The sequence below is a fragment of the Callospermophilus lateralis genome, chromosome 11, assembly GCF_048772815.1.
Source record: "Callospermophilus lateralis isolate mCalLat2 chromosome 11, mCalLat2.hap1, whole genome shotgun sequence".
Taxonomy (NCBI): domain Eukaryota; kingdom Metazoa; phylum Chordata; class Mammalia; order Rodentia; family Sciuridae; genus Callospermophilus; species Callospermophilus lateralis.
The window spans coordinates 51,176,288-51,201,054 of record NC_135315.1 but is presented as its reverse complement, the minus strand read 5'-3'; the positions used below and the strand labels follow the sequence as shown (position 1 = coordinate 51,201,054).

Below are 24,767 nucleotides of genomic sequence, written 5' to 3'. Positions count from 1 at the left end.
CACAAGGAACTATTGTCTTTGTGTGTGATTTAGTGGATACTAAGAAATAACCTGGCCCCACTCCTAAAGATATCCCTTATCCGTTGATTACAGGGCCCAACAGTCTACCAGAGGAAAATCATCACCCTCTCCCTGACCCATTTTAAAATACAAATGTCCCTGAGAGAAGAAACACTTTGAGCCACGCAACAGCCATAGAAAATAGGGGTGGGGGCATAGTTCCCTGGTAAAGCACTTGCCTAGAAGCCCTGGGTCTGATCCTCAGCACTGAAACAACAGAAATAAAATGGTAGGATACAGCTTTAATAGCTGGGGGGCTTGGGGATTCACCCAGGGTTCCGGTGGATCTGAAATGGATGGGTGAGTGAGTGAAAGCTGAAGTAGATAATCACTACACACTTCAATTAAAGGAGCACAGGGTGACTTCTAAGGCGCGGGTATCTCTGCTGGACATTTGGACTGAAAGCTTTGATCCCTGACCTGGGCCCATCACCAGACCTTGCTTTCGGAGGCGGGGTTGGGGGCGGGGCTTCGCCTATTTTGCAATCTGATTGGCTGGTCGGCTCGGCTCTTCGGGCAAATTTAGTGGTTACCCTGGCGGTGAGGACCAACTCCCTTGCTCTCGCGTTCTCTCTGCTCTTCTGGAAGTACTAGAACCCGGGCTGGGAAGCCGTGGCACCTCCGCTACCCCTCTCTCCCGGCTTTTTGTGACCCGAGCTTGTATGCTCTTTGCTCGGCCCTGCCGAACGCGAGTGGGGGTCGTTGTCCTTGGTCCAGACGGTGGGGGTCCGGATGGCTTCCGTGCGGATCCGAGAGGCCAAGGAGGGAGACTGTGGAGACATCCTGAGGCTGATTCGGGTGAAGGCTGTGGAGCGGGAAAGTAGGGGGTCAGAGCGGCGAGGCCTGAGCCCGGGATTGGGAAGTGGGCGTGGGGGAGGGGCAGGCCTTGGGATCTTGCTCTGGGAGCATCCTGGCCCTCCTACTCTAATCTTGCCTCCGTCCCGCACCATAGGAACTGGCTGAGTACGAGAAACTCTCGGATCAGGTGAAGATCAGTGAAGAAGGTGGGGGCTCAGCAAACGTGCCCTGACGGGGGGCTGAGGAGGAAGTGAGGGATGTGTTTCCTGGGCAGCAGCTCCTCCTAATTGGGCATACAAGGCCCTCTTTCTCCCTCTTTTCACATTTCCCAATCTCTGCAGCCCTGAGAGCAGATGGCTTTGGAGAGAATCCTTTCTATCACTGTTTGGTAGCAGAGATTCTTCCAGCACCTGGGGAATTACAGGGTAAGAGCACTTACCCAGTCAACCTCAGTCCTCTCGGCTGTTCTTTCCAGAGGCCTTACCCCTCTTTTATTTCTCTCTTAGAACCCTGTGTGGTGGGTTACGGTCTCTACTACTTCATCTACAGCACATGGAAGGGACGCAGCATTTATCTGGAAGACATCTATGTGATGCCAGAATATCGGGGTACTGGCCAGGGACTGAGACCAGGGTGGATACAGAGCAGACCACAGACCCACCACCATCCCCTTCTCCCCTCATCTGAGCTTAATGCTTTTTCTGATCTCCTTTAACTCAAACAATGGTTCTTTTTGTCTTTCTCCTTTTAACAGGTCAGGGGATTGGTTCCAAAATAATCAAGACGGTGGCTAAGGTGAGAAGGGTGGGAGCTACAAGCTAGGTCTGAAAAAGCAAGGATGTATGAGGGCGAATTGAATGAGTGGGTGAGAGTCTTCAACTTTTTGGCCTCAGAACAGTGAGGAATGTGTTCTCCACAGGTGGCCCTGGATCAAGGTTGCTCCCAGTTCCGCCTTGCAGTTCTCGACTGGAACAAAAGGGCCATGGATTTGTACAAGGCCCTAGGAGCCCAAGATCTGACTGAAGCAGAGGGCTGGCACTCCTTCTGCTTTAAAGAAGAGGCAATGAGGGAGTTGGCAGGAAGGTGATGCCATCACTTGGGGATCTCTCTATCGGAGTTTCTGTCTCCATCCACTCAAGCACTTCTCAGAGACCATTTCCACAGGGACCCAGAGGCCTCCCTGAGCAAAGAGGGTTGTGGATGCAGATGCCTGGAGTACAGAAAGAGCAGAATTGAGGGAGAGGCCTTGTTGAGGGTGAAAAATAAATGAGAATTACTGTGTCCTGGTGTGGTATTGGGTAGAAGAGTTGATAGGGTGGCAAAATCTTCAGTCACTTCAATAATTTCTTTTCCTCCCTGTGGAGTACTGGCGATTGATCCCATGGGTGCTCTCTGACTGAGCTACCATCTCAACCCTTTTTGAGGCAGAGTCTCCCTAAGTTGCCAAAGCTGACTTTAAATCTGTGATCCTCCTGCCTCAGCCTCTCTCTCAAGTAGCTAGGATTACAGGTATGCAGCATTGGACAAGATTCTTCTATGTTCCGATTAGGGGATGTTGTTCTGATAGTGGCTGGAATAGCCAGGAAGCAAGAGGTGAAAGAGGGGCCAAGTTGTCTTTGATCTTCCCCGGGCCAGTTTTGGCTCCAGCTTGTGGGATACAGAGAAAAGAGAGGCTTGGCACATCAAGCTTGTCTGTTTAGAATCCAAAGGCCTCAAATGTCTGGACAGAGCTATGTCAGATCCAAAACTAAGGCAGGCCCACCACTCAACAGAGGCAGCAGACTGCCCCCTGGTGTCAGTATTTCAAGGGGCACTGAGAAGAACCCGTTGCCTTACGATTTAATAAATCAGCTCAGCTTGCTGGGAGCATTGGCATCATATTAGGGATACTGAGGCAGGAAAATAGCTTGAGCCCAGGAGTTTAGGAGCATCCTAACCCTGTTAAAAAGTCAGTTACCAATGTTTTGTTTTTAGCACTGGGAAATGAACCAAGGCCTTGCACATACCAGGCAAACACTCTACCACTGAACTACATCCCCAGCTTTTTTTTTTTTTAAGACAGAGTCAGAGCCAAGTGGAGTGGCACATGCCTGGAATCCCAGTGGCTCAGGAGGCTGAGGCAGGAGGATCACAGATTCACAGCCAGCCCAGCAATTTAGTTGAGGCTTTAATCAACTTAGTGAGACCCTGTTTCAAAACAAAAAAATTTTCAAAATTGCTGGGGATGGGTCTCAGGGATTCAGTGCTTTTGGGTTCGATTCCTGGTACCAAAAAAAAAAAAAAAAAAAAAAAGTCAGGTTGGCTTGGGGTGTAGCTCAGTGACAGAGTGCTTGCTTGGCATATTCAAGGTCTTGGGTTCAATCATAACACCAAGAAAGAAAACAAAAATCACAAAGTCCTCATTTTCAGCATGGTTTGCCTTATAAAAGAGGAAAATTAAGTTTAAAAATTAAACCTTTAAGACCAGGGGAAACAAGGAGGGAAAGAAGTTCATTTCTTTTTTCTTTCTTTTTTTGTGGGTCCAGTGATCAAACCCATAGCCTTGCACATGCTCAGCAGTTGCTTTACCTCTAACTCTCATTCCCCAGTTTCATACTATTTTATTATGCAAGTTATGCAGATTTGTTGTAAAAAAAAACAAAACAAAACAAAAAAAAACAAACGTACATATAAAAATAGAAGCCAGGCATGGTGGTGCATGCCCATAATCCCAGCAGCTTGCAAGACTGAGGCAAAAGGATTGGAAGTTCAAAGCCAGCCTCAGCAAAAAGTCAGGTGCTAAACAACTCAGTGAGACCCTGTCATTAAATAAAATACAAAATAGGGCTGGAGATGTGCTTAGTTGAATTCCCCCGAGTTCAATCCCTGGTACCCCCACATTAAAAAAAAAAAATAGAGGAGGTGAGGGTGTGGTAAAGTGTCCTAGGTTCCATTCCCAGCATCAAAAATTAAGTAAAATAAAAATAGAAGTCATAAACTTACTTACATAATCACGATTAACCCTTTGGTATTGTTTATCCAGCCTTTAGAACACATAGAATACATACATGTATAGTTAAAAGAGTAGGACTTATGGGATCATACTTTTTTTTGGTGGGTAGGGATTGAACTCAGGGGCACTTAACCACTGAGCCATATCCCCACCCCTATTTTGTGTTTTTATTTATTTATTTATTTTAGAGAGAGTGAGAGAAAGAATTTTAATATTCACTTTTCTAGTGGACACAACATCTTTTGTCTGCATGTGGTGCTGAGGATCGAACCCAGGCCGCATGCATGCCAGGCGAGCGCGCTACCGCTTGAGCCACATCCCCAGCCCCTTTTGTGTTTTTATTTAGAGACAGGGTCTCACTGAGTTGCTTAGCACCTTGCTGTTGCTGAGACTGGCTTTGAACTTGCAATCCTCTTGCCTCAGCCTCCTGAGTCAATGGGATTACAGGTGTGCACCACTGTGACTGACTGGGATCATACTTTTGTAGCCTGTTTTTTAATTTAACTATATGTCAGAAACATGTTTCCAGGCTGTATAGTGTATATCTGTCATCACTTTTGATGGTGGTATATTGTTCCTTTTGTGCATGAGCCATTGGTTAAATTGTCATATCAGTGGGAAGAAAATTCAGACACTGAGGCAGGTAACATAAACATGTAGGTTGTAGGAATCAGTATCTATGGGAGTTTAGAGAATTGAAAACCCATCTAAAAACTCAAATTATAGGGTCAGGGTGTAGCTCAGTGGGAGAGTGCATGCTTAGTATGTGTAATGCCCTGGACTCAATACTACACCAAAAAAATAAAAGAAGAAAAAAGAAAATAAAATTATTGAAAATACATAATTCAGCCAAATGGAACACTTGTTTCTGGCTCTGATACTATAGAGGAAATAAACAAACCTAACTCAAGTTTCTCGAATACTTTGATTCAACAATCAACATTAGGCTTCTGTGACTTTAAAAGGTATACAGATGTTTCCTCATGAATGGGCAAGAAAGCAACTCTGCAGAAGATGGTTGTCTTCTAATTCAATTTATTTATTTTGGTACTGGGGATTGAACCCAGGGGCACTTCAGCGTTGAGCTATTAAGCTGCATTCCTAAATTCCTGAGACTGGCCTGGAACTTGGGATCCTCCTTTTTCAACCTCCCAAATTGCTGGAATTATAGGCCTGTACCACATCGCCCTGCTGATTTAGTTGTTTTGCTACTATCTGCCATGAGTGTCAGACGCCACAGATTGAGGGCTCAGTCCCCAAGAGTGCCAGTGTCAAGCCCAAGTTGTTTTACCAGTGCTTCTGATCCATTGGCTATCAAATTCCTACAAATCTCTCCTCAGGTTCTATCTATTTGCTAGAGGGCTCACAGAACTCAGGAGAACATTCACCAGTTTATTATTAAGGAAATTACCACAAAGGATACAGATGGGGACATGCAGGAGGTGAGGTATAGGAGCAGGCTCAGAGCTTCCCTGCCTTGTCCAAGTGGGCCACCCTCCAAGAACCACCAGGTGTTAAGCTATCTGGAAGCTCTCAAGCCTGTCCTGTGGAGTTTTTCCTGCATGATTGAATAAGCCATTGACCACACTGGAGATCAACTTAACCTTCAGCACCCCCCCCCACACACACACACACCAGAAGTTGAGGGATGGGGCTTAAAGACCCAATCATCTAGTCTGATTTTGGTCTTTCTGGTGACCATCCCCCCTACCTGAAGCTGCCTTGAGAGCTGCCAGTCATTCGTTGACTCATTTGTATAAAGGCATCAATTGGAGATTAGAGGAATTTAAGGAGTTGAATGTCAGGAAACAGAGACATAGACCAAATAAATATTTTACAACTGGCCCTAGATACCAGTTTCCTGCAGGTGGATGATCTTGACCAAGAAATAGTGAAGCTGGAAAAGCCATTTATTAGCGGGAGACAGGAAAATTCAATTTTATGCCCTTGGTTTATCTCAGTCTGGCAAGGATTACTCCCCCACCCCACCCCGCGGGAATTAAACCCAGGGGAGCTTTACTACTCAGCTACATCCCTGCCCTATTTATTTATTACTTTTTGGTACAGGGGATTGAACCCAGGAGTGCTTAACCACTGAGTCACATCCCCAGCCCTTTGTTGTTGTTGTTTTTCAAGAGGATCTCACTAAATTGCTGAGCCTGGCTTTGAACTTGCGATCCTCCTGCCTCAGCCTCCGGAGTTGGTATTACCAGCGGCGCGCCGCTCGGCTGCATTTGCTTTTCGGTATGGCTTATGAAATTATTCTTTAACTCTTCGTTATATTAAAATCTTCTCAAGCCAAGAGCAATGGCTCTTTCTTCCCCCTGTGGTGCTGGGGAGTGAACCCTAGACCTTGAGCATGCTGAACAAGCACTCCAGCACTGAGATACATCCCCAGGTTAAGAATCCTGACTCTTGCAGAGAGTTATAGATACTTAAGACAGTCAACACATGCGCGCAGCAGGCAAAGCCTAGCGCGTGCGCACCGAACTCTCGGCCTTTCGGCTCCTCCTTTTTTTTCTTTGGAGCGTGCGCACAAAGAAAGACAAAGGTGGAGAAAGTGACCAAGCAGTCATTCAAGCGCATGCCCATCCCAAACTTGCCCGAGCCCCTGGGGCTCACTATGATGAGGTGGGTGTGGCCAGCCGGGCGGCGGAACTCCAATCCGAAGGAGTGAACTTGGTTCCTCCCTCCCCATGATTGGTTTGCACTTAGTGTTGTGGGGCGGGGAAAAGAAGAGAGGCGGGCGGTGGAGTGATGGGGAGGCGAATAAAGAGAGTGCTTCTTGTTCTGCGCAAGCGCAAGGAAACGACCAGGAGGGGGCGTGAGAGAGTGGAGGGGAATGTGGAAGCCCTGATGCGCTGGCGAGCGCGAGTGGGGTCGCCAGCTTTGACGCCTGCGCTGTGGTCCTCTAGCCCCGCGCGCGGCGGGCGGGTGCCGGGTGCGCCTGCGCAGTAGGCGGCAGCGGCGGAGGCAGGGGGAGGTGGAGGCCGTGGAGCGGCAGCGGCGGGTCCCGGGACTGAGGCAGCATCGGGGCCGGCGGCGGGCGGAAGCTGAGGTGACGAAGGCAGCGGCGGCGGCGGCCGTTCCCCTCACGGTGGCGGAGACCAAGGCGGCGGCGGCGGACGGGGAGCGGCCCGGCCCCGGCCCCCTGCTCGTTGGCTGTGGCAGGGCCGCCGTGGGGCCGGCCCGGCTCCCGCCCCCCGCGGCTCCCCCTCCGGCTCCTCCTCCGGGGAGACGCCGGGGGCCCGGCCCGGCCCGCACTCAGAGCGCTGCTTCTGCTGCCGCCGCTGGAGTCGGAGGCGGTGGCGGCGCCATGGGCGGCCTGTCCTCTGGGGGGGATGTGGAGCCGGGACTGCCGGTCGAGGTGCGCGGCTCCAACGGGGCCTTCTACAAGGTGAGGCAGCGCGCCGACCCTGGACACCCTCTTTGGCCCCCTCCCCGCAGCCGGAACTGGGAAGAGTGGGGCGGGATCAAGCTCCTGTAGCTGACCCTTAGAACCTTCGACCCACGCTCCCACCCGCAGCCCTCCTGGGCAGACCGCTGTGAGTTAGCCCTCTTCCTCTTATTTTTGACCCCTCTATTACACCTGTTTTTACCTTCAGTTCCGAGAAAATGGACATCAGGTCATTATTGTGCTTGGATCGGCGCTCCTTGCCCCCCATGATAAACCTCTTTACCCAGCTTCTAATTGACTTTCTTCCTAGTGAAAGACATACCTTAGCCCTTAATCACATCTTCCCTTCAGTCTAAGCACATGGAGAATTTTCTTTCTTCTCCCACATGAACCCCTTGGGAAGGTCCTCTGTCCCATATTGGATCCTTTAATCTTCCTCGGGGAGTCTTCTGTCTACTGGCTGTGGAACATTCACCCCACTTTCATCTTATATCCCCGTTCCCAGCCGAAGAAGAAACGGTCAAAATCCATTTATGACATTTGGCATCTTTGGTCCCAGGTTATATCAGTCGAGTTGCCTCCCAGCCAACCATAAAGTGGATTCTTTTTACAAGTCTGTCATCCGTCACACCTTTATTCCAAGCCCAGCTGATCTGCCATTCTACTCAGGGATGGATTGTATTTGGTATTTCACTTTGACCTCAGTTACATTTGGATCATTCATATAGTTTTTCATCTTGAGAGCATAATAAGCTTCTTATTCATGATCTCTTAAAAGTACTCTCACCAGGATTCCTTAGGTTTATCTCAAGGATTTCCACTTCTGGAAGTCCTTTGGTCAATTCTCCCAGTTTCTGATCTGTCAGTATTTTCTGGAAGGAGACAGGGACTATCTTTTTCGAAAGAACCTTGGTTATTTCAGTTTTTCTCTTGCCCAGGATTTTTTTTTTTTTTAATCCTTTTACTACCATCATTTTCTAGGTCACTTGCCCCCCCCCCCACACACACCCATTTTCATTTAAGTCAGAGAAAGACCCTGGCCCTTTCTTTTTCCTCTCTGTCTGGGAGTGGGACCTAGGGCCTTGTGCATGCCAGTCAAGCACTTTACCATGGAGCTACGTCCCAACCCTTTAATTTATGAGACAGCTTCTCTCCAAGTTGTTCAGGCTGACTGTGAACTTGAGATTCTCCTGCATCAGCCTCTCCAGTAGCTGGGATTATAGGTGTGTGCCACCACTCCTGGCAGAGAGAAAACTTCTTGCCTCTCAGGAATTTTTTCTTTGTGTGACTGATGGAATTCTGAACTTTTTTTGGATTTTATGCCTAGAATTATCCCAGACTTTCTGATTCCTGTTTCTTTTTTTTCTTTTTCTTTTTAATTTCACCCTGGGAGGCCAGAGAAAAGATACCGCTCATAATATCAGGTATGAGGAGGAGGGCCCCCTTTCCTTCAGTTCCCTCAGGTCATTTTCTCTCAATAGATCTTTCTACCTTCTCATGCCCTTGGAAGAATTTCTCTGACTCTGTGAAATCATGGAAGGCTTAGCTGAAAGGGTTTGTATGTGCCCCTCACTGCAGTTGATAAGTTCATTTTTGTCTTTTTTTTTTTTTAAAGCTCACTTTAAATTCCTAACATTTTTATCTTTCCTTGCCAGATTTCTTTTTTTTCTTTTTTTGTGGTGCTGGGGATTGAACCCAGGGCCTTGTGTATGGAAGGCAAGCACTCTACTGACTGAGCTATATCCCTAGCCCCCAGATTTCTTTATATGCAAGTCTTTGCCTTTTTAATCCTAAAATTCTATATTCCTGTGTAATCCCCAGGAATCACCTTATTTTGTTTCTAGCTGAAGGACACTCTCAGCTGATCTCTTTTCTCATTTTCTGCATACTTTCCTAACTCTTGGGACTTTTTCTTCTATCCTGCCTACCTCCATAACATTTCTATTTTCTTTGGCAAAAAGTCTCTTAATTCCTTCTGGTTCTAATAGAACACATTTATCTCACATCCTGTCCCCCCAACTTGTTTTACCTTTGTTGAAATAACCTTCCTCATAAAATATTAGCCCTTTTTCCCCTAGTGTCTTGTCCTTCATTTGGATCCTTCTCACCTACAAATTCTCGCTTTTAAGAAGAGCAGTTCTCAAATTGAGTCTAAGATCAAGATGTGATTTTTTTTTTTTTTTTTTTGTTCTAGAGGCATAGGAACCTTGCACAGCTAGGCAAGATTGGTATCTAGTTCAGACTGGCAAGGGACACATTTCCTGTTCCATATAGGAGTATCCTACAGAAAGTATCTCTGAATCTTTCCCTTTTCTCCTGTGGGCTATGGGAATGAAAGACTTGAGTGAAGAAGGGACAGAATAGGGTTTAGTTGGAGTTGAGCCTAAAGCTAGATAATGTAGGTTTTGTGTTCTGACTACCTTAGCATTTTCTGCTCCATGATTGAGTTAAAAACAAATCTCTAAATTCAGACTAATCCTTTTTCAACTCTCAGTGCCATATAGATACTTATCCATTCTGACCTTGCTACTGATTTAATATTCATGACTCAGCAAACCTTGGTGTGGTCAAGCAGTGTTTACATTGCTTCTAGAACTATAAATTTTGTGGAGGTCCTTTTTCCTCTTTGAGAATTGAGTCCTATTTTAATTTTCTTCCAGGACAGATGGCAGATCTGAGATCTAAGTTATTTTGTAACTATCCCACCAATCCTTCCTTTTCTGTCAGAATGTAATTTTTTTTTCTTTTAAGTGTACACTTCAAAATGAACTATCTACTCACCTCCTAGGACACAGTTATCCTACTTTCTAGACCTTGCCTAGATATTCTAATTCTTATTCATTCTTTTTTTTCTTTTTCTCCTTGGCAGTGCTTGGGATTGAACCCGTAACTCATCCATGCTAGACAAGCATGCTACCACTGAAGTATACTCGCAGCCCTCATTTCCTTTTTTTTTTTTTTTTAATTGGCACTAGGAATTGAACCCAGGTGTGCTTTTTCACTGAGCTACATTTCCAGCTCTTTTTATTTTTTGAGACAGTCTCACTAAGTTGCTTAGGGCCATGTGAAGTTGCTCAGGCTGGCTTTGAACTTGGCGATCCTCCTGCCTCAGCCTCTCAAGTTGCTGGGATTATAGGTATGTGCCAGTGTACCTAGCCCTCATTTCTTTCTTAATGAATGGAGCATCATCAAATTCGGACTCCTCTTGCTTTTCTCCTATAAGTCCTTTTTTTTGATAGGTCAGGACTAGAATATAGGATGAAGGTGGGGACTGATTTTGTATCTTTTGATTTGAGAAACAAATACCTAGAAACCTAGAACTTCTTTTTTCTCTGCCTACCTGGTGCTAGACCCCAGAAGACAAAAAACCAGTGTATAGTACCGCCACTGAATCAAGTCATCCTCTGGATCTGGATGTTTTTCTAACAGATTTTGCTCTTGCCCTTATTTGCTTATTTTCTCAGTGAGCATAGAGTGAGCAGGACTTGGAGCTCATTTTCTCCCACTGATATCCTCAAAGGAAAACAAAAACAAAAACCATTATCAAGGCTAATGGGTAGAATTAAAGAGCAGAGATAGGATTGGAATGTGTAATTGGGAAAAGACCTACTTTTGGAGGATATTTGAAGGAAAAAAGACCTTGAAAGTATAAGGGTGAGTGACATTTATTTTGAACTGCTCAACGATGTGAGGGCTGACCCCATTCTGAGTTTTAGCATTTCGCCTTGGAAATCGTGGTGTAAAAAATATATATAATACTGTTAACCCTGTGAGCCAACCCCAAAATGGTAGAGGAGAATTGGATTAAAGCTAATGGCATAGTGCAAATCTCTTCATAAAAGATGCAGGCAGGTGATTCTCCTCTGTCTCCTTTCCATTACCTTCTGTCTCATCCCTAAAATGTTTTGGAATAGGTTACTTTTATCTTGATAACGTAGTATGAAGACTTGGAGGTAGGCATTTTGGGTAAAGAATCTGACAAGAGTCGGGTTGACATATTTCTAGAAATTTAGACAAACCCTAATATAAAGAGGATAGGAGAGCTGGGTGCAGTGGCATACCCCTGTAATCCCAGTGACTCGGGATGTAACTCAGGTAAAGAGCCCCTGGGTTAATCCCTAGTACCAGAAAAATGACTGGAGGTGTAGCTCAGTGGTGAAGGACCCCTGGGTTTAATTCCCAGTACAAAAATAAAGGGGGTGGGGGTGTGGGAAGAATTATCTCAGAGGTAAAGCACATGCTTAACATGTGCAATGCCCTGGGTTCAATTCTCAGCACCACAAAGACAAAATGAAAAAGGGGTAGGAATAAGGTATTAGTGGTTGTGGGAAGAAGGCACTTAGGAAGTAACTAAGGAAAGTATTCAGAAGGGAAAAATAACCCAGGAAGATAGTAAGGAGTTAGAGTCCCTCAGAAGACTTGGGTAGAGAGTGGTAGGAGTGGCCCAGCAGCTTGGGAGGCTGAGACAGGAGGATCTCGAGTTAAGAGCCAGCTTTAGCAACAGCAAGGTGCTAATCAACTCAAGTGAGACCCTGTTTCTAAATGAAATACAAAATAGGCTGGGGATGTGGCTCTGTGGTCAAGTGCCCCTGAGATCAATCCCAGTACAAAAAAAAAAAAAAAAAAAATATATATATATATATATATATATATATATATATATATTGACAGGAGTGAATATTGTTTCTGAATGAAGAGGATTTATAAGCATTTCTTGAGAAGAGATCATCAGAGAAAGATAAAAATTTGGTTTAGAAAGAGACCCAGAAGTAGTAATAACTACATGCCTTGGATAGTAGTAAGGCTTTAAGAAAGAACTGGGCTCCATAATAAGTTCCTGTCCCTAAAAAAAGAAAGGTGGCTTGTATCAAGAATGAAATTTAAGCTGAGTATGGTAGTGCTATTCCTGTAGTTTCGGCAATTTGGGAGGCTGAGGCAGGAGGATTGCAAGTTTGAGGGTAGCCTCTACAATTTAGCAAGGTCCTATTGCAAAAAAGGGCTGGGGATGTACCTCAATAATAGAACACACTGGGTTTAACCTTTAGTACTGCTATAAATAAAATAAAGGGCTGGGAATGTGACTGGTAATGTGCTTACCTAGCATGTGTGAGGCCATGAGTTCAATCCCCCAGTACCTCCTAACAAAAAGTTCACCAACTGAGTGGTTTCATATCATTCTATATTAATTTTTTTGACAAAAATGAAAAAGATAGTTTATAGGGAAGGTAATCTTTTCAACAAATGGTTCTGGAATAACTGGATACCTATAGGTAAAAACTAAAGTTTGATCAATTCTCATTTCAGTACAAAATTTATCTCAAAACAGATTATAGATCTAAATATAAAACAAAAAACTATACAGACTCCAGAGAAGACATAGAAACCTGTGTGGTCTTGGATTAAGCAGATTTCTAGAATGAAACCAAAAGTATAGTCAATAAAAGAATAAACTCAAATTGAATTTTGTCAAAATTAGAAATCCCTAATTTTGAATGTGTGAAAAAATAGGGAAGGCAGAAAAATTAGGTTTGGGGTTAAACAGGTAGTTTAGGATTTAGGAGGCTGAACATATACTCTTCAGTGAGGACCGAAAGAGATGGACCAGCTATCTGATAATCCCTTTTTCTTTTTTTAAAATTTTAAATATATTTTTGTTGTAGATGAGCACAATACCTTTATTTATTTTTATGTGGTACTGAGGATCGAACCCAGTGCCTCATAACTGTGAGGCAAGCGCTCTACCACTGAGCCACAACCCCAGCCCCAATCCCTTTTTCTTTTATTAGTGACCTCAAGATGGGGTCTTCTATAGATTTTATTTTCAAATTCAGCGATCATTCTATCATTAAAAAGTCATATCTTTTAAATCCTAATTTTTTTCTTCTGTAAAATTATATCCTTACTTTGAACTACTCCAGTGTTCTTTTTATACTCCAAGGACCCTGGGCATCAAGAACACCAAGTGTGCTGAGGTCTCTTGCTGTAGGAGAGAGCTGGACCCTTCTCTCAGCAGATCCTGATGTCCTCTAGGTGTTCCAGGATAGCCTTATACTGTCTCATGGGATATTCTTAGCCTTGCTGCTGTTGGTATTTTAATTGAACTCTGGCAGGCTGTTCAGCACAACAGGAGGAAGACACAGATAGGGAGGCTCCTGTCAGAGCCAGAGTAGACCACCAGTTTGCAGACTGTTCTGTTGCAGGTGGTACTTCCTCTTCTACTTAGTTTGCATCCTGTTTTATATCTGTATTTTGCCACATATATCTCTTTCCATGCTAATATCATTTTTTTTCTCTAACTTACTATTCTCTTCCTAGTACAGCCTTTCTGACCCTGTCTTTAGACTGCTTGTGGCCCCGCCTAAAACTTTAGTTTAAGGGTTTCAAGTGTCTCTGTTCCCCTGATAGCTAAAGTGGTGGTGAAATGTCATTTTATGTTTTGTACATTAAAAAAAAAAATTCTTTCCAGGGCTTTGTGAAGGATGTCCATGAAGACTCCGTCACCATCTTCTTTGAAAACAAGTAAGACCTTGGGAATAGAGAACCCAGTATACTAGGTCCTAGAAGAAGAGTGGAGAAGAGGGGGCGGCTGAGTCTTATGAGGCATATAATAGGTAGGGAAGAGCCAAAGATTTTTGTGGGTAACTTACAGAACCCAGGAGAGGAAAGGGCTGAATATTTGGTGACATTGGGGACATTTGCTAGATATTAGCAAGAAGTGGAAGATGGCATCACTATGAAGCAAGGCCTGGAGTTTAGCTTCAATTTACTAGTCACCCAGCTGAGGCAGTAACCCCTTCCTAAAGAAAAGGGTGACCATATCAGTCTGAATAGCTTTCATAACACTATTTCTCTTACAGTTGGCAGAGTGAAAGACAGATTCCTTTTGGGGATGTTCGGCTACCACCTCCGGCTGACTATAATAAGGAGATCACAGAAGGGGATGAAGTGGAGGTAAGGTCAGGGAAGAAAAGAAGAACATCACTTTTATTCTCATGATCCTAGGCTCTTCTCTGGTTATTTGGTGCTCTTTTCTCCAGCTCAGCTACCACATCCAGCCATATAGCCTTTGGGGCAGTGATCACCAAAATCAGGGAGCTCCCCAGGTTCAGGGGATTAACTTTCTTCCATTTATGATGATAGCATCTAAAATCCACTGCTGTTAGATGTGGTAGTATGTGGTAGTATGCTGTTAGGTGTGGTAGTGTAGCCTGTAGTCCTAGCAACTTGGGAAGCTGATGGAAGAGTATTGCTTGAGGATTGCTTAGTCTAGGAGTTCAGGGCCAGAATTGGCAGCATAATCAAGACCCCATCTCTAAAAATTATTAGTAATAATAATAATAAATAAAAAGTCTAGTGCTCTCTGATTTTTATTTAGTAATCTCTTCCTCTGATTTACTTTATCCTTGGTTTAGGATGCATGCCAAGTATATTAATGCTTATTCCATTCTTGATGTTTGGGATGGTCTTCAATGTCTCTTTGATTTCCAACTCCTTCAGGTTTATTCTCGAGCCAATGAGCAGGAACCTTGTGGCTGGTGGCTGGCCCGTGTGCGGATGATGAAGGGAGATGTGAGTGATTGTAAAGTTTGACTTTTTGAACGAATGTTTTATTCATTTATGGGTAGGTAGCAGATAGATGTTCAGGCCATCTGCAACTTCTTTCTTTCCATCTTACCAGTTTTATGTCATTGAATATGCTGCCTGTGATGCCACCTACAATGAGATTGTCACCCTGGAGCGACTTCGGCCAGTTAATCCCAATCCCCTTGCAACCAAAGGCAGCTTCTTCAAGGTTACCATGGCTGTGCCTGAAGATTTGAGAGAGGCGTGAGTATCAGGGAGGTCAGGAATGGAAGGCTTTCTTTGCAGCCCTAATGTCTGTCCTTATTTCTCCCAGGCCCATTCCCATTATTCAGTCTTATCTATTGTTTCCCTGGCCCTCTATAGTTCATTTGGTTCATGTTATTTCCTTGGCCCTCTATAGTTCATGTCCCCTTCATTTCCCATCCCTGTTTTTTAACTGTGGTCTCTTCTCTCTCTCTGCTTTTTGTCCCCTGAACCTTTTATTATACTCTATTCTGAATACTCTTTCTTGCAGCTGCTCCAATGAAAATGTCCATAAAGAATTCAAGAAAGCACTGGGAGCTAATTGCATCTTTCTCAACATCACAAATAGTGAACTCTTTATTCTGGTGAGTTTATTCTGCATGAATTTCATGTAAACCCTTTCAACAATTTTCTCTTTTTCCTTTTTAGCCTCTTTGGAGAAAGGGAGAAGCCAAATTGTGCTTATATTTATTTGTTAGAAAAATTTATTGCTCCTAACTCTACAGGCACCAAGGCACCAGCAGCCTTAGTTTTCCTTGTGTATAACCCTACTTCCCCCTGCCCCCCACTCCCTGTGTGCTGGGGATCCAACCCAGGGCCTTCTATATATTGGGCAAACACTCTATCATTGAACTAGAACTAGAGTTGGGGACTCTTTCTTGGATATTTGGATTTTCAAAAATAAGACTGTGTAGTCAGGTATGGTGGCACATATCTGTAATTCCAGCAGCTTGGAAGGCTGAGATCGCAGGATTGCAAGTTTGAGGGCAGCCTGGGCAACTTAGTGAAACCCTGTTTCAGAGTAAATAAAAAGATTGGGTATATAGCTCAGTGATAAAGCACCCCTGGGTTTACTCCCCAATACCAAAGGAAAAAAAAGAGAGAAAAAAAAGAAAGAAAAAGAGACTGTATATCTTTTATTATATACTTGCTCCTTGCTTTTTGTCTACAACTAACCCCCTTAGGTACCCAGATAGTTGGCTCTTGTGAGACTAACGTTAGATTTTTCCTCTTGCCTACATTTATTTCTTCTGACCTTTTCCAGGGACTCAGGCATTCTGATTTCTAGCTACTGGCATTTTCCCAGTGTATATGCACAGCTTTAATGACTTCACATTGGTTTCTTCCCAGTCAACCACAGAAGCCCCTGTGAAGCGGGCATCTCTGCTGGGTGATATGCATTTCCGAAGCCTGCGCACCAAACTGCTACTTATGTCCCGAAATGAAGAAGCTACCAAGCACCTAGAGGTAAGTTCTGATCCCCTAGTGTTATTTTCCCCTTCCTTTCCTGCCCCATTATTGTCTCATGCTCTTGTGTTTATGGAACAAAAAGGCTAAAGCTGTTCCTGACTGTTAAACCTGGATCAGCTATTTTATCTCATACTCCTTCAGATGTTAGAGCTCCATCATGTTGTGGTACAGTTATTTTCAAATGTTCTTTTAAGGTAGGAAGTCCAATGATGAAGTGAAATTTTACTTGAAGTGCAGTCACATAAACACTATCTAATAAAAGTGCAAAGAGGGTACTGGGCTCAGTGACACATGCCTATAATTCCAGCAATCTGAGAGGCTTAGGCAGGAGGATCGCAAGTACAAGGCCATCCTGGTCAACTTAATGAGACCCTGTCTCAAAATATAAAATACATAAAGGACTGGAGATGTAACTCAGTGGTAAAGTGTTAAAGTGTCCCTGAGTTGAATCCCTAGTACCACCAAAAAAAAAAAAAAAAAAGAATCAAAGAAAGAAAGGAGAAAGAAGGGGCTGGGATTGTGGCTCAGATTGTAGAGCGCTCGCCTAGCATGGGCAGGACCCGGGTTCGATCCTCAGCACTACATAAAAATAAAGGCATTGTGTTGTGTCCATCTACACCTAAAAAAATAAATACTAAAAAAAAAAAAAAAAAAGAAAGAAAGGAGGAAGAAATCCTGATTCTTACCTCTAGCAGTGCCCCCAGTTTGCCTCTAATCCAAACTGCCTTGTGAGATCTTTGTGGGATATCTGTGAGAACCACTTGGACACTGGGAACACTGCTAGACTTGGAATCCTGTCTTGCTTTGTCAAATAAAGCGTTCTTTGGAAAATCATTTGATTTCAACAAGCTTTCTCTTTTTCATCTATGACAATGAAATAGTTAGAAAAGAATATTTGTACAAATTTATTTGGTTGGGGTGTTTTGTGGCACTGGGATCCACAAGTACTCTGGAGATACATATCCAGGCCCTCTATAGATTCTGTTTGTTTGTTTGTTTATTTATTTATTGGTACCAGGGATTGAACTCAGGGACACTTGACCACTGAGCCACATCCTGATCCCTATTTTATTTTATTTAGAGACAGGGTCTCACTGAGTTGCTTACCCCCTCACTTTTGCTGAGGCTGACTTTGAACTTGAGATCCTCCTGTTTCAGCCTCCTAAGCCACTGGGATTACATGTGTGCGCCACCGCTCCCCACCTCTCTATAGATTTTTAAGTTCTGAAATCCTGTAATCATCAGGTTCCCTTTTCCTAGGTATTATACCGTTCTAAATGGTAGAGCGTGTGTGTGTATGTGTGTACACGTGTACATGTACATCTGTTTTCATTTTTCAAGTGAACTGATCCTTTGGGAGGCTTTTCTGTGAACCTGTGCAAATTTTGGATTATGACAATCTTTCACTTTCCAGGAATGCTTCTGAGGGCACTGCCAGTTTAAAGTTCACCATTATTGTCAGATGATACAAACTTTCTGCTCTGGTTTCCAGTGTGCAGGTTTCCTGGTCATGAAAAGGTAGACTGTTCAGCTCTTCAGGACTTGGCTATATTGATCTGTATAGTAACTTAAATAAGCTAAGTTAGGCATAGGTCCAAAGTGTGAAAAATAGGGACATGGGGCTGGGGTTGTGGCTCAGCAGTAGAGCTCTTGCCTAGCACGCATGAGGCACTGGGTTCGATCCTCAGCACCACATAATAAAATAAAGATTATTGTGTACACCTACAACTAAAACAAATTTTTTTTTAAAAAAGGAAAAAGAAAAATAGGGACATGTCCTTCTTTTTAAGATATCTTGCCTTTTGTTTGTTGTTGTTTCATTTTAAAATTCTAACTGTACCCAGCTACTCAGGAGGCAGGAGGCTAGCTTGAGTGTAGGAGTTGGTGGCCAGCCTCGTCGACAAAGCAAGAAACTATTTTTAAAAAAATACATATATACACGGATATTAACTATGACATATAAGAACTAATACAACAAATGCCTTTATTCCTTAAAGCAGATTATTTTTGGTGCTGGGGATCGAACTTGGGACCCTGAGCATGCTAATCCTGTGCTACCACTGAGCTACACCCCCATCGCAGTTTAAGAAATAAAATCCTTCTCTATCTTCTCTAGAAGATACTAGTAAGTCATGGATCTTCTCCTCTTCCTCCAAAACTTAGTAAAATTTTGAACACCTCACTAAGTGTCTTTTCCCAGTTCTTTCTTGTGCCTAGTGTGCTCCTTGCAATAATTCCACCCTGTCCATCTTAGAAGTAAGAAATGGTGTATTGTGATCTCTCAGTGGCCCGGTCAGTTGTTTTCACTACTAGGTGCATTCTACCTTGACTCAACTTTTCCAGAAAACTTTTGAACCTTTCTTATCTTCTTGACCCTGAACCCAGGGATCCCTCTGAAAGGCTGGTTGAGAAATAAAGTAGAACTGTGGTGTTCCATAGGCTCATTTTCTGCTTTTCTTAACCCCTTTTTACTCAACTTGTTGAGTTTTGGGAAGAATGGTTATTTGTTTGGTTAAGGTAAGAATTTCTTACACTTGTCGGTACCTTGGGAAAAGAACTTTCACATCAACCTTTTCTGATGCTCTTGGTAGTCTTGAGAATGAGGTAGGGTCAGTTGCAATCACTTAGCAGGTGACAGACCAGAGGCACAATGTGTGTTTTGTTCAGGATCACACAACCCTATTGATAGTGTTAAAGCCAAATCCAGAACTTCGATGACTCCAGCCCATACTCTGCCCTTATTACACCATTCTCCTCCTCCCTACCCCATTGGTATTTAAAAGTTTCTGCATTTTGTACAAAGGTCTTAGTGGAAAGCAGACTCCAGGGTGGTTCTGGCTTTCTTATTTAAGTTATGCAGACATATTAGGTATTCTGAGATTCTACCACAATGATTTTTTTTGGTACTGGGGATTGAACCCTGGGCGTTTAACCACTGAGCAACAACTCCAGCCCCTTTTAAAAAATATTTTATTTAGAGACTTTTTATTTTATTTAGGTTCTTACTAAGTTGTTTAGGGCTTCTAAGTTGCTGAGGCTGGCTTTGAACTCAAGATCATCCTATCTCAGCATCCTGAGCTGCTGGGATTACAGGCGTGCACCACTGCACCTGGCTCACCACCATGATTCTTACAATGTCTTTTCTTCTCAGACAAGCAAGCAGTTGGCAGCAGCGTTCCAGGAGGAATTTACGGTGCGAGAGGACCTGATGGGTCTGGCAATTGGGACTCATGGTGCAAATATCCAGCAGGCCCGAAAAGTACCTGGGGTGACGGCCATTGAATTGGGTGAAGAGACTTGCACTTTTCGCATCTATGGGGAGGTTAGCAAAAGATCTCTATCTTCAGGATCTTAGGTTATAGAGGGAAGGGAGGCTAACAAACAAACCTGAGTTATGGTGCATGTTTTCCTTGCCTTTGGTGGTAGCCAGTTTCCCCAAAATCATTGGAGATCATTGTTGGAGATCCAGGTCCTTGGTTTTAGTAACATCTCTCTACTTTTCTTCCATAGACTCCTGAGGCATGCCGACAGGCCCGAAGCTATCTGGAGTTTTCTGAGGACTCTGTGCAAGTGCCAAGGAACCTGGTTGGTGAGTTTGGGTATATGTGTAGAAGAGAATAGAATAGAAAGCTGGTGCAGCTTTCTTTGGGGGTGTTGCTGAGTTGCAGAGTACTTGCCTAGCATGTATGAGGCCCTGGGTTCAATCACAGTGTGGTGGTGGGGAGAAAGTTGAGAGCAGTGACACCTACTTGGGAAGGTGAGGTGGGATGATCGCTTGAGCCAAGAAGTTTGAAACCAGCCAGGTTATTAATAGAGTAATTCCCAGTCTCAAGGGGGGGAAAAAAAGCATTAGGGGCCCAGATATGGGATTCTCATAAGTGTTTATTTCCTTTAAAAGGAAAAAAGAAAACAGAAAAAGGCCTAATTCCTCCTTTACCCTTTCAGGCAAAGTGATTGGAAAGAATGGGAAAGTGATCCAGGAGATTGTGGATAAATCTGGTGTGGTGAGGGTTCGTGTGGAAGGTGATAATGACAAGAAGAACCCCAGAGAGGAGGTATGTGCAACTAGGCCTAGAGATTGGTTTCCAGAAGTAGGAGGGATTATTTTCTGAGGGCTTGTTATTTGCAGAGGGTGGAACACAAATTTTTGTTTACCCCTAGTAGAATTTGATCTCATTGGGTGGGCTCCCCTGGGAGACCAGGTGGGGTTAATATTTGTGTTCTGCTCTCCTTTCTGATCCATCTTTTCTTCTCTCTGCTCTCCAGGGAATGGTCCCTTTCATATTTGTTGGCACCCGAGAGAATATTAGCAATGCCCAGGCGCTGCTGGAGTATCACCTCTCCTACCTGCAGGTAGCCATGCTGAAAGCCCAGGAAAGGAGCAGACTGTGTACAGCAAGGGGCAGGGAAGGAGTTCTGAAGGATAAGCTTCAGAATTGGGGTTCCCCATCTGTCATTTTTCATTCTTAGTACTGGAGATTTAACCTAGGACTGTTCTACCACTGAGACACTTCCCCAGCCTTTTATAAATTTTTCATTCTGAGACAGGGTCTCACTAGGTTGCTCAGCTGGCCTTGAACTTGGTGATCCTCCTGCTCAGCCTCCCATGTTGCTGGGATTATAGTCATGCGCCACCATATCCAGCTTCCAGCCTTTTTTTATTATTTATTTAGGTACTGGGGATTGATCCCAGGGCGCTTTACCACTGAGCTATGATCCTAGTCCTTTTTATTTTTTATTTTGACACAGAGTTTTGCTAAGCTCTTGAGACTGACCTTGAACTTGCAATCTTCCTGTCTCAGCCTCCCCAGTTGCTGGGATTACAGGCATATGTCACTGTCTACAAAGACCCAGTTTGTCTTTGTAGAACAAGAACCATTGGTGGAAATTTTGACTGTGGGGTTAGATTCCCAAATTTTCCTTATTCAGCCAGTATCTTCTTTCTCTTTGCATTCCTGAGAGCTTAGCTATGTAGGAGAAGCATGAAAAAAGGGAATTGTCCACTGATCTTTTTCCTTCTTCCATTTCATCTTCCATCTTCTTCCCAATCAGGAGGTGGAGCAGCTTCGCTTGGAGAGGTTGCAAATTGATGAACAGCTTCGCCAGATTGGGCTGGGCTTTCGCCCTCCTGGGAGTGGACGGGGCGGCAGCAGTGATAAGGCTGGCTATACCACTGACGAGAGCTCCTCCTCCTCTCTGCATACAACAAGAACCTATGGAGGCAGCTATGGGGGCCGGGGCAGAGGCCGCAGGACCGGGGGTCCTGCCTATGGTAAGGCACATGTGGGTCCAGTGGGGAGAGGCAGTGGGCTGGGTGGAAACTTGGAGAAAGTCATGATAAGAGATGATTGGCTGGGGGGCTTGTGAGGGAGAGGAAGAACTCTTCCAATTTTCAGGCTGTGATGGATCTTGGGGTGGGATGAATGGCCCTGAATAGATGTCACTGTGTTCTTCAGGCCCCAGTTCAGATCCTTCCACAGCTTCTGAAACTGAATCAGAGAAGAGAGAGGAGCCCAGCCGAGCTGGGCCTGGTGACCGGGATCCCCCAACCCGGGGGGAAGAAAGCCGGAGGCGGCCGATTGGGGGCCGGGGTAGGGGACCCCCACCTGCTCCCCGGCCCACCTCAAGATACAACTCTTCATCTATTAGCTCAGGTACCACAGGGTTGGTGTCATGAATGTGGGCCAAAAGGAAAGACAAATTTCACCTGACTCCTCATCCCTTTCCTATCTCTGACCAGTGCTGAAAGATCCAGATAGTAATCCTTACAGCCTACTGGACACATCAGAACCAGAGCCCCCGGTTGATTCAGAGCCTGGGGAACCACCCCCAGCAAGTGCCAGGCGTCGCCGTTCCCGTCGCCGCCGCACTGACGAAGACAGGACTGTCATGGATGGAGGCTTGGAGTCTGATGGGCCCAACATGACAGAGAATGGCTTGGGTGAGGGGCCTGAGAAGTCAGAGATGGGGTGGAATGAGGGATGGGAGAATGGTTGTATGATTTGTTCTCCTGTACCCCACAGAAGAAGAATCAAGACCCCAACGTCGTAATCGCAGCCGTCGCCGCCGCAACCGTGGTAACCGGACTGATGGGTCTATTAGTGGAGACCGCCAGCCAGGTCAGCAGGCACTGCAGGCCAGTAGCCCTCCTAGAGCCTAGAATGGGCACATCCTGCCCTGTGTGAAGATCAGGGTTGGGTTTAGTGGGAATCCTGGGGTTGAATACCCAAGTTCCTTCTGAAGCTTGATCTTCTGCCTTTCCCAGTGACTGTGGCTGACTATATCTCACGAGCAGAATCCCAGAGCCGCCAGCGGCCACCATTGGAACGCGCTAAACCCTCAGAGGATTCTCTTTCAGGACAGAAGGTAGGCAAGCCAGATGCAGCTTACCCCCACTCTTTTTTATTCTAGAGCGGGAGACACACAAAATTTCCCCCGAAAAAATCTCTTAATGAATTTCTGAGGTGTCTGTGTCTGGAGTTTAGGCTGCATTGAGAATAGTGCAGAGTTGGAACAGAACAGAGAGAAAAGTATGGCTTGCGATGAGTGAAAAGAGTGGAGATGGGGAACCAGCCCCTGGTGTATGGAGGGCTTAGTGGGAGGGGATGCCTATACCTGGACTTCTACTGACCATCTGCTCTCCTTTCTGTTCATTTTCTTCCCTACTTCCCCCTCAGGGTGACTCTGTCAGCAAGCTTCCTAAGGGCCCCTCAGAGAATGGGGAGCTCTCTGCCCCCCTGGAGTTGGGTAGTTTGGTGAATGGGGTTTCATAAAACCTCCAGCCTGCATCCCTCCCTTCTCCATCTCGCTTGCTGCCCACCACCATGGCCCTCACTGGCCCAACTGACCTGCGCTGGAGCTGCTCTTATCTAGGGGGGAGGGGGGTGGCACAGCAGCTTGGGTCCCCCCCAACCTCCAGGAGCTAGTGGAGGGGTGTGTAACAGGGTCATACCCCCTCCCTCTTGTCCACCCTACCCCCAGGGTGAGGGGAGCCTCCCCTTCCTCATCAGACTGGATGTGCCTTTATCCTCTAATGCCCCAACCTCTGAACACCCCCATTCTCCGCCTGTTGGTGGGGGTGCTCCTTGACCCACCCAGATTTGACATTTCAGGGGGCTCCCCTGCTATCCCTCCTCCCATCCTGTACCCCCATTTCTGGGGCCTCATCACTGTGGAAGACGGGGATAGTAAGGGTATCTGTGGGTGGGAGGCATGGGGAAGGTTTTGGAGTAGAACCAGGGGTATGTATGAAGGGGGGGTGACAAGGTCCCCCAGAGGGAGGGGGGACCAACCTTGTCTGGTGGATGAGAAGGCGTATTTATTTTTCACTGTACAGTATTTAAAAAGAGAATAAAAAAAAAATCCAAACGGCTCTGTCTCCTATGTGTTCCTTGTCCAGAGTTTGGGTTCTCTAGTACAGACCTGCTTTGGTCCCTGGCTCTTATTCTCTATTCCTTTACAGTTGGTTTCTCATTCCAACTTCTAGCATTCCTAAATTCCCCAGCCCCAAGGTACCCTCCTGGTCCAAGAGGGTGGCTCAGGGTGCTGCTCCCTTCCCCCCCTGATAGCTAGTAGAGGGAGTTGGGCCACTCCTGTGTCCTGAGTCACAGTGCGGGCTAGGCAGGGCTGCTCTGCTCAGAGCTGGAGCTGTTCCTGTTCCTGCTAGGAGCTGAGAGCCAGGATAGGCTGCTTAATCCGATTACCTGAGGCCCAGGGCATGGGCTGGGCGCTAAGCAGAGTGGGGAGCCTCTGGAACTCAGGGGTGCAACCCTCCTTGCTAGTTGGTCTTTTGCACTGGCTCCAGCGGGCATACCTCTCAGCTCTTGGGAGCTATCCCGGGTTTCCTTCCCACCCCCAACTTCAACTGGTTTTGAGGATAAAACTTGCTGTAATTCAGCCCCAGTGAAGAAATCTGGGGGCTGGAAATGGGAGGGCTTGAGTTTTCTCACCTGGAGAAAAGGGTTGAATCATCACCCAAGCACCTGCTGGAATGACTCAGGAAACAAAAATGGCCTACCTCCCTTTGACTGCCTGACTTTCTTGCCCCAGGGGCAGGTCAGGGTTTGAGGAGAAATAGGCATCAGAAAAGGGATTTGGGTGGGGAGTGGGACTTCCCAAGTTTTTCTAAGCATAACTCTGACCCTGAGGGTTTCTGATGCCCAGAGCACTTGACCCTATTGTGGAAATGAATTGACTTCAAATTGACAGTGCTTAAAAAGGGAGGGGAGGTGATTTGTAGAACTGGGGCTGCAAGGCCTGACATCTAGGCCTTGGGTGGGGAGTGGGGTGTGGTGCCCAGAGGGTAGGTATTGGAGCTGGGAAGAAAAGGACACCTGGGTTTGCCTAATGGAGGGGGATGTTGGTACGGCCTCTGGGAGGGATTGGGGAGGAGTCAACTTTAAAAGCTGTTCCTGAACCTGGCCTGGGAGACATACGGCTGAG

The 24,767-nt window shown here is 45.5% G+C and overlaps 2 protein-coding genes across 2 annotated transcripts; both read left to right on the top strand.

Annotated features, from left to right (window-relative positions):
* The first annotated feature begins 610 nt into the window (after positions 1 to 610).
* On the top strand, positions 611 to 2,117 carry Sat2 (spermidine/spermine N1-acetyltransferase family member 2). Its single transcript, XM_076870708.1, has 6 exons — positions 611 to 858; positions 1,013 to 1,064; positions 1,200 to 1,283; positions 1,365 to 1,466; positions 1,613 to 1,653; positions 1,778 to 2,117. Exons 1-6 carry the CDS (start codon positions 793 to 795, stop codon positions 1,943 to 1,945), a joined length of 513 nt encoding a protein of 170 aa, XP_076726823.1. The 5' UTR covers positions 611 to 792; the 3' UTR covers positions 1,946 to 2,117.
* A 4,686-nt stretch (positions 2,118 to 6,803) lies between these two features.
* On the top strand, positions 6,804 to 23,696 carry Fxr2 (FMR1 autosomal homolog 2). Its single transcript, XM_076869824.1, has 17 exons — positions 6,804 to 7,247; positions 13,714 to 13,766; positions 14,105 to 14,198; positions 14,745 to 14,816; positions 14,926 to 15,074; positions 15,346 to 15,439; positions 16,206 to 16,322; positions 19,477 to 19,647; positions 19,836 to 19,914; positions 20,271 to 20,380; positions 20,592 to 20,678; positions 21,378 to 21,597; positions 21,782 to 21,979; positions 22,066 to 22,266; positions 22,349 to 22,444; positions 22,591 to 22,691; positions 23,003 to 23,696. Exons 1-17 carry the CDS (start codon positions 7,167 to 7,169, stop codon positions 23,096 to 23,098), a joined length of 2,019 nt encoding a protein of 672 aa, XP_076725939.1. The 5' UTR covers positions 6,804 to 7,166; the 3' UTR covers positions 23,099 to 23,696.
* The last annotated feature ends 1,071 nt before the right edge of the window (positions 23,697 to 24,767 follow it).

Bases quoted from the DNA above. Each gene is read 5' to 3' on its own strand.
- Sat2 (XM_076870708.1), top strand. From the start codon at position 793: ATGGCTTCCGTGCGGATCCGAGAGGCCAAGGAGGGAGACTGTGGAGAC. The intron at 859-1,012 runs GTGAAGGCTGTG...CCCGCACCATAG, and splicing joins ACATCCTGAGGCTGATTCGG to GAACTGGCTGAGTACGAGAA. The intron at 1,654-1,777 runs GTGAGAAGGGTG...TGTTCTCCACAG, and splicing joins TAATCAAGACGGTGGCTAAG to GTGGCCCTGGATCAAGGTTG.
- Fxr2 (XM_076869824.1), top strand. From the start codon at position 7,167: ATGGGCGGCCTGTCCTCTGGGGGGGATGTGGAGCCGGGACTGCCGGTC. The intron at 14,199-14,744 runs GTAAGGTCAGGG...CAACTCCTTCAG, and splicing joins CAGAAGGGGATGAAGTGGAG to GTTTATTCTCGAGCCAATGA. The intron at 21,980-22,065 runs GTACCACAGGGT...ATCTCTGACCAG, and splicing joins CTCTTCATCTATTAGCTCAG to TGCTGAAAGATCCAGATAGT.